This window comes from Salvelinus sp. IW2-2015, unplaced genomic scaffold, assembly GCF_002910315.2.
Source record: "Salvelinus sp. IW2-2015 unplaced genomic scaffold, ASM291031v2 Un_scaffold3047, whole genome shotgun sequence".
Taxonomy (NCBI): domain Eukaryota; kingdom Metazoa; phylum Chordata; class Actinopteri; order Salmoniformes; family Salmonidae; genus Salvelinus; species Salvelinus sp. IW2-2015.
In genome coordinates this window covers 103,942-113,285 of record NW_019944339.1, presented here as the reverse complement: position 1 = coordinate 113,285, position 9,344 = coordinate 103,942, and the positions used below count along the sequence as shown (strand labels likewise).

The window sequence follows — 9,344 nt, the reverse complement described above, 5'->3', positions numbered from 1 at the left end:
ATTACGCAAAAAAAATCTGAGTGGCTGGTAGGCCAAAAAGTTTGTGTTCAAGACAGATCCCAACTAACCCTGACCCCAACTAGACAACATATATCCTAACTAACCCTAACCAACTAGACAACATATATCCTAACTAACCCTAAACCCTGACTAGACAACATATATCTAACTAACCTAACCCTGACTAGACAACATATATCCTAACTAAACCCTAACCCTGACTAGACAACATATATCCTAACTAACCCTAACCCTGACTAGACAACATAATCCCTAACTAACCCTAACCCACTAGACACATATATCCTAACTAACCCTGACTAGACAACATATATCCTAACTAACCCTAACCCTACCAACTAACCCTGACACGACTAGAACAACATATATCCTAAACTAACCCTAACCCTGACTAGACAACATATATCCTAACTAACCCTAACCCTGACTAGACAACAATATCCTAACTAACCCTAACCCTGACTAGACAACATAATCCTAACTAACCCTAACCCTGACTAGACAACATATACTTCCTAACAACCCTAACCCACTAGGACAACATAATTCCTAACTAAACCTAACCCTGACTAGACAACATTATATAACCTAACTAACCCTAACCCTGACTAAGACAACATATACCTAACTAACCCTAACCCTGACTAGACAACATATATCCTAACTAACCCTGACCCCAAACTAGACAAACATATATCCTAACTAACCCTGACTAGAACACATATATCCTAAAACTGTAACCCTAACCCTGATTAGACAACATATATCCTAAACTAACCCTAACCCTGACTAGACAACATATATCCTAACTAACCCTAACCCTGACTAGACAACATATATCCTAACTAACCTAACCCTGACTAGACAACATATATCCTAACTAACCCTACCCAACCATATATCCTAACTAACCTAACCGACAACAACATACATCTAACTAACCCGAACTAGACAACATATATCCTAACAACCCTAACCCTGACTAGACAAACATATATCCTAACTAATAACCCTAACCCCAACTAGACAACATATATCCTAACTAAACCCTGACTAGACAACATTATATCCTAACTAACCCTAACCCCAACTAGACAACATACTAATCCTAACTAACCTAACCACATAGACCAACATATATCCAACTAACCCTGAACTAGACAACATAATCCTAAACTAAACCCTAGACCTAGACAACATATATCCTAACTAACCCCGACTAGACAACATATATCCTAACAACCCTAACCCTGACTAGACCAACATATATCCTAACTAACCCTAACCCTGACTAGACAACATAATCCAGACTAACCCTAACCCTGACTAGACAACATATTTACTACCTAAATAAACCCTAACCCTGACTAAGACAACATAATACCTAACTACCCTAACCCTGACTAGACAACATATATCCTAACTAACCCTGACCCACTAGACAACATATATCCTAACTAACCCTGACTAGACAACAACATATATCCTAACTAACCCTAAACCCTGATAGACAACATATATCCTAACTAACCTAACCCTGACTAGACAACATATATCCTAACTAACCCTAACCCTGACATAGACAACATATATCCTAACTAACCCTAACCCTACTAGACAACATATATCCTAACTAACCCTGAGCCGACACATATAATCCTAACTAACCCTAACCCTAGACTAGCACGACAACATACATCCTAAAACTAACCCTAACTAGACAACATATATCCTAACTAACCCTAACCCTGACGAGACAACATATATCCTAACTAAGCCCTAACCCACTAGACAACAATATATCACTAACTAACCCTGACTAGACAACATATATCCTAACTAACCCTAACCCCAACTAGACAACATATAAATCCTAACTAACCCATAACCCCAACTAGACAGACATATATATCCTAACAACCCGAAAACCCCCCTGAAACACGGAGGTGGAGGCGTAATGCACGGCGACTAGACAACAATATATCCTAACATAACCTAATCCTATCACTAGACAACATTATATCCTAACTAACCCGACTAGACAACATATATCCAACAACCCTGACTAACAACAATATATCCTAAACTAACCCCAACTAGACAACATATATCCTAACAACCCTAACCCTGACTAGACAACATATATCCTAACTAACCCTAACCCTGACTAACAACAGATTATACCTAACTAACCCAACCCTGACTAGACAACATATATCCTACTAACCTAACCAACTAGCCTAACCTAACTAACCCTAACCCTGACTAGACAACATAATCCTAACATAACCCTAACCCTGACACGAGACAAATATATCCAACTAACCCTAACCCGACTAGAACAACAATATCCTAACTAACCCTACACCCTGACTAGACAACATATATCCTAACTAACCCTAACCCTGATCCCAACTAACCCTGACCGTGTGTTTTATTACTTAATTTTACTTGATGAACTTTACAACGTTTCAGTCCTTAAATGTAAGATCTCATCTCTGCTCAGGTTAGTAGCAGCCAAACCAGACCAACCAAACCAACCAGCCAAACCAACCAACCAGCCAGCCAGACCAAGCCAGTCAGCCAGCCAACACAGCCAAGCCAGCCAGCCAACCAGCCAACCAACCAGCCAGCCAACCATCGAGCCAGCCAACCCAGCCAAAGCCAGCCAACCAGTTAGCCACCAAAAAGCCAGGCCAAACAGCCAAAAAGCCAGCCAAACAGCCCAGCCAACCAACCAGCCAGCCAACCAGTCAGCCAGCCAACCAAGCCAGCCAGCCAACCATCAGCCAGCCAAACAGCCAGCCAGCCACAAACAGCCAGCCAACAGACAGCCCAACCAGCCAGCCAGCCAGCCAAACCAACCAAACAGCCAACCAACAGCCAAACAGCCAACCAACCAGCCAGCCAACCAGTCAGGCAACCCAGTCAGTCAGTCAGTCAGCCAACCAACCAGCGCAGCCAGCCAACACGCCAAACCAAACCAGCAGCCAAACAGTCAGCCAGCCAACAGTCAGCCAACCAACAGCCAGCCAGCCAGACAGACCTGCCAACCACCAGCCAGCCAGCCAACCAACCAGCCAGCCAGCCAGCCAGCCAAACAGCCAACCAACCAAGCCAGCCAACCCAACCATCCAGCCAGCCAAACAGCCAGCCAACCAACCAGCCAGCCAAACAAGCCAGCCAGCCAAACAGCCAGCCAACCAGCCAGCCAACCAGCCAGCCAGCCAGCCAGCCAACCAACCAAACAGCCACACCAACAGCCAAAACAGCCAGCCAAACCAGCGCAGCCAACCAGTCAGCCAAGCCAGTCAAGCAGTCAGCCAACCAACCAGCCAGCCAGCCAAACAGCCAACCAACCAGCCAGCCAACCACTCAGCCAGGCCAACCAGTCAGCCAAACCAACCAGCCAGCCAGCCAACCAACAGCCAGCCAGCCAGCCAAACAGCCAACCACACAGCCAGCCAACCAACCAGTCAGCCAGCCATCCAGCCAGCCAAACAGCCAGCCAACCAACCAGCCAGCCAACCAGCAGCCAGCCAAACAGCCAGCCAACCAGCCAGCCAGCCAACCAGCCAGCCAAACAGCCAACCAACACAGCCAGCCAAGCCAGCCAGCCAACCAACCAGCCAAACAGCCAGCCAGCCAACAAACAGCCAAACAGCCAGCCAACCAACCAACCAGCCAGCCAAACAGCCAGCCAACCAACCAGCCAGCCAAACAACCCAGCCAACCAGACCAGCCAGCCAGCCAGCCAGCCAGCACAGCCAGCCAACCAACCAGCCAGCCAAATAGCCAGCCAACCAACCAGCCAGCCAACCAACCAGCCAGCCAGCCAGCCAAATAGCCAGCCAACCAGCCAGCCAAACCATCCAGCCAGCCAGCCAGCCTGCCAAAACAAGCCAGCCACACCAGCCAGCCAACAACCAGCCAGCCAGCCAGCCAAAACAGTCAGTCAACCAACCAGCCAGCCAGCCAGCCAGCCAACCAGTCAGTCAGTCAGCCAGCCAGCCAGCCAGCCAACCAGTCAGCCAACCAAACAGCCAGCCAACCAAACAGCCAGCCAACCAACCAGCCAGCAAGCCAAACAACCAGCCAGCCAACCAACCAGCCAGCCAGCCAACCAGTCAGCCAAACAGCCAGCCAACCAACCAGTCAGCCAACGTCATCTCTTTTCTCCCCATTTCTCTACCGTCTTGAGTCGTCCTATTTAGCTAGCCTAGCTTGCCTACGTGCTACAGAGCAATTATACTAGTTTAACAAAGTACATAAGTCATACTTTCACCAACTGTAAAAATAAATCTATCTCTTGTCCGAGACAGAAAAGAGCAGACCACGTTTCTGCACTGAACTAGGTTGAATATTTGCTTAATGAAAACTACAACTCCCATTTAGTTCTTGACATTCATTCTATTGTGAATGATTTGATGTCTCTCTAGAGAAACGGCACATTTGGCTCCATCCCAACTTGTGATGCTCACCTTCATTCTTGCGGGACTTGACGAGGGTGACTTTGGCGGCGCGGGGGTTGGTTGAGCGAGCGCCGGTCGGACCGCGGGAGAGACTCCTCTCCCGTGAGCCCGCTGCGTTCCCGCTCTCTTGTCCCGGTCCCGCCTTCCCGTTGCTCCTCCCGCTGCGCGCCGGGCCAGGCCCCTCCCACGCCGCTGTAGGCACTGGGGCCGCTGCGTGTGGAGCGCGTCTCGTATATCTCTTCGTCGTAACTGTCCTCCTCGTCCTCCTCATCTCCGACATGGTCTCCCTCCCCCCAGACGACCCATGGGTACATGCACCTTCCGCTTCCGTCTGATTGTCTGAAGAGGAAGACAACTTTAGCCCATTGTTCATTAGAAATCACCACCAATCTTTCCTTTCCTCATTTCTTCCTCGTTATCTCTCTCCTCTTCTCTCCCTCATCTACGGCTCATACAGGCACGTTAACCCCAAGAGACGACAAGGATACTAGTACATATATAAGTGGTGTAATTAACACCCCAAAACTTCCAGTTATTCTCTCATCTCTCTCTCGCTCTCTACAGGACGTTAGCCCCAAAGAGACAGGATCTAATGGTGCAAGTACCATAGAATGAAGAATGGTTCAGCCTGTAACCTAATCCAAGTATGAGATCCTTCTACTCTGTGTCCAACAGTCTGCCGAGGAAGGTAATGCGCTCAGCTATTGATCTCCAGGTTTAAAGCAGATTAATGGTGACTCCCAGGTCCAGTACATTGAAAATCCTCCAGCTGGTATTAAGAAAAAAAAGGAAATGATGGACCCTAAGGTTTATAGATCCTCAACCCCGAATTCTTACCTAACAAAGAAAAGCAAATAAGAAACAAAAGGACTTAAAGCTTCGAGTTGTTTAAAAATCTTATAGGTTCCTCAACAAATAAGCAACCTACTCAACAATTTTCCGCATTCTTCCACTTCTTCCGCTTGCAGCTGTCCAACTGAGCATGTCGTAAAGGAGCGATAGCTTCCATCCCCCTTGTCCATGGAGTACGGCGCGCCCTATGCAACCAGCGCTGACTCTGTCATTTCACCACGGAAGGAAAGGAGGAGGAGAAGATGACCCGCGAGACTTGTAACAACTACCTGTACAAAAACAAGCCACAGTTACAACTGAAAAAAGTGTTTCTGATCTTAAACATATCCTTTTGTGATCTCATCCGGACAGTGTCGCCAGTCCTCCCATCCGATTTAGAACCACCATCTATGTCATCCCTGGAAGAAAACTGTTGGCCCATAACAATTATTGTTCAACCGCCAAGCTATCCCTCAACTTTATATCGAGAACAAGGAAGCCTGATGTGGTAATTAATCCCCCAAGAGAAGAGGAGCAAAAGAGGAGGAGAAAATAGCAGGACAAAAGAGAGACCACGTTTCTGCACTGAACTAGGTTGAATATTTGCTTAATGAAAACTACAACTCCCATTTAGTTCTTGACATCATTTCTATTGTGAATGATTTGATGTCTCTCTAGAGAAACGGCACATTTGGCTCCATCCCAACTTTGTGATGCTCACCTTCATTCTTGCGGGACTTGACGAGGGTGACTTTGGCGGGCCGCGGGGGTTGGTTGAGYGAGCGCCGGTCGGACCGCGGGGAGAGACTCCTCTCCCGTGAGCCRCTGCGTTCCCGCTCTCTGTCCCGGTCCCGCCTTCCCGTGCTCCTCCCGCTGCGCCGGGCCGAGGCCCCTCCCACGCCGCTGTAGGCACTGGGGCCGCTGCGTGTGGAGCGCGTCTCGTATATCTCTTCGTCGTAACTGTCCTCCTCGTCCTCCTCATGCTCCGACATGGTCTCCCTCTCCCCCAGACGACCCATGGGTACATGCACCTTCCGCTTCCGTCTGATTGTCTGAAGAGGAAGACAACTTTAGCCCATTGTCATTAGATTACACACCAATTTCCTTTCCTCATTTCTTCCTCGTTATCTCTCTCTCTCTCTCTCTCTCTCGCTCTACAGGACGTTAGCCCCAAAGAGACAGGATCTAGTACATAATAAGTGGTGTAATTACACCCCAAACTTCCAGTTATCTCTCTCTCTCTCTCGCTCTCTACAGGACGTTAGCCCCAAAGAGACAGGATCTAGTACATAATAAGTGGTGTAACTTCCAGTTGTCTCTCTCTGTGTCCAGTGGAAGTGGTGAGATATGATCTCCAGGTTTTAGCAGATAATTGGTGACTCCCAGGCGTACTTATGCCTCCAGGTATTAAGATAAAGGAATTGGCCAATTTATATTTAACAGCTGGATTTTATCAGTGCAAAAGAAACATAGAGGACTTTTTTGTTGTTGTTGTTGAAATCTTAGGTTCCTCAAAATGATACTCACAATTTTTGCATTCTTGCCACTTTTSCGTAGCTGCTGGACTGCGTAGGCGTGTTCCACGTTGTCCATGGAGACGGCGTTGACCATCGTGACTCTGTCATTCTCCCTGGAAGGAAAGAGGAGAGAGAGACCCCCCCCCCTCCTCCTCTCTATTTCTTGTCTGTCCATGTCACTTCACCTAATGTAGAAACTGTTAAAAACTATCTTACTATATGTCACTGTTTGAGGGGATAAACGGTTGCAAGGTACCTATGTTATGAGGTTATCACTTAGGCTATCTCAGAGTTTAGCTCTTCACAGAGACATCTCACTTGTTTAATAGTAGCTAACTCGCTAGCTGTTTATAGTAGCTAACTCGCTAGCTGTTTAATAGTAGCTAACTCGTAGTTGTTTAATAGTAGCTAACTCGCTAGTTGTTTAATAGTAGCTAACTGCGCTAGCTGTTAATTAGTAGCTAGCTGTTTAATAGTAGCTAACTCGCTAGCTGTTTAATAATAGCTAACTCGCTAGCTGTTCTCAATAGTAGCTAACTGCTAGTTGTTAATAGTAGCTAACTGCTGTTTAATATAGCTAACTCGCTAGTGTTCATAGTAGCTAACTCGCTAGCTGTTTAATAGTAGCTAAATCGCTAGCTGTTAATAGTAGCTAACTCGCTAGCTGTTTAATAGTAGCTAACTCGCTAGCTGTTTAATAGTAGCTAACTCGCTACTGTTAAAGTGTCTAATCGCTAGCTGTTTAATAGTAGCTAACTCGCTAGCTGTTTAATAGTAGCTAACTCGCTAGCTGTTTAATAGTAGCTAACCGTCGCTAGCTGTTTATAGTAGCTAACTCGCTAGTTGTTTAATAGTAGCTAACTCGCTAGCTGTTTAATAGTAGCTAGCTGTTTAATAGTAGCTGACTCGCTAGCTGTTTAATAGTAGCTAACTCGCTAGCTGTTAATAGTAGCTAACTCGCTAGTGTTTAATAGTAGCTAACTCGCTAGCTGTTTAATAGTGCTAGCTGTTTAATAGTAGCTAACTCGCTAGCTGTTTAATAGTAGCTAACTCGCTAGCTGTTTAATAGTAGCTAGCTGTTTAAATAGTAGCTAACTCGCTAGCTGTTTTACTAGTGAGGATAACAGTTATTATTCTAACATGCCTCTCTCTCTCTCTCTCTCTCAATCTATCTGTGTGTGTCTCTCTCTCTCTCTATCTGTGTGTCTCTCTCTCTCAATCCTTATGTGTGTGTGTCTCTCTCTCTCTCTATCTGTGTCTCCTCTCTCTATCTGTCTGTGTGTTCTCTCTCTCTCGCTGTTCTCTCTTTCTCTCTCACTCACTGTCTCTCTCTTTCTCTCTCACTCACTGTCTCTCTCTTTCTCTCTACTCACTGTCTCTCTGTCTCCCACTCTAACTCTCTCTCTCTCTCTCTCTCTCTCTCTGTCTCTCTGTCTCTCTGTCTCCCACTCTAACTCTCTCTCTCTCGTTGTTGTGAATGCTATAGTGTTCTGATGCTAGTCTCTGTGTCTCTCTCTGGTTTCTGTATCACCAGGCACCAGGGTAGACCGTTAACACCCCCTTTAACATCTCTGTATCACCAGGGTACACCGTTAACACCCCTTTAACATCTCTGTAGCACCAGGCACCAGGGTAGACCGTTAACACCCCTTTAACATCTCTGTATCACCAGGGTAGACCCACTTAACATCCCCTTTAAAATCTCTGTTCACAGGCACACAGGGTAGACGGTTAACACCCTCTTTAACATCTCTGTATCACGCAGGGTAGACAGTTAACATGCCCTTTAACATCTCTGTATCACACGGCACCAGGGTAGACAGTTAACACCCCCTTTAAACATCTCTGTATCACCAGGCACCGGGGTTTGGCTTTGGGATAGCCATCTCAGGAGGTCGGGATAACCCTCATTTCCAGAGTGGTGAGACCTCCCATCGTCATCTCGGACGTCTTGAAGGGAGGGCCAGCCGAGGGCCTACTGCAGTAAGATCTCCTCTCTCTCCTCTCCTCTCCTCTCCTCTCCTCTCCTCTCTCTCTCTCCTCTCCTCTCCTCTCCTCTCCTCTCCTCTCCTCTCCTCTCCCTCCCCTCCCCTCTCTGGGATTAATTACCACATCGGCTTCCTTGGTTTGAATATATCTGAGGGATGTGGCTTGGAACAAATGTACCGTTCTCAGATGAATAGATGGTTCTATGGATGGGAGGACTGACAGTCCATGAGATCAAAATGATAGTATTAATAAAACATTTTTAGTTATACATGGTTGTTTACGGTGTTTTTACAAGTCTCTCTCTCTCTCTCTTTCCTTCCAGGGAGAATGACAGAGTCACGATGGTCAACGCCGTCTCCATGGACAACGTGGAACACGCCTACGCAGTCCAGCAGCTACGCAAAGGTGGCAAGAATGCAAAAATTGTGAGTATCATTTTGAGGAACCTAAGATTTCAACAACAACAACAAAAAGTCCTCTATGTTTCTTTTGCACTGATAAAATCCAGCTGTTT

The 9,344-nt window shown here is 46.5% G+C and overlaps 1 protein-coding gene across 1 annotated transcript; it reads right to left on the bottom strand.

Moving 5' to 3' along the window:
• Positions 1 to 5,998: 5,998 nt before the first annotated feature.
• LOC112075256 (tight junction protein ZO-1-like) lies at positions 5,999 to 6,948 on the bottom strand. Its single transcript, XM_024142278.1, has 2 exons — positions 6,852 to 6,948; positions 5,999 to 6,376 (listed from the first exon to the last, which is right to left on the bottom strand). The coding sequence occupies exons 1-2, from the start codon at positions 6,933 to 6,935 to the stop codon at positions 5,999 to 6,001; spliced, it is 462 nt and encodes a 153-aa protein (XP_023998046.1). The 5' UTR covers positions 6,936 to 6,948.
• Positions 6,949 to 9,344: the final 2,396 nt, after the last annotated feature.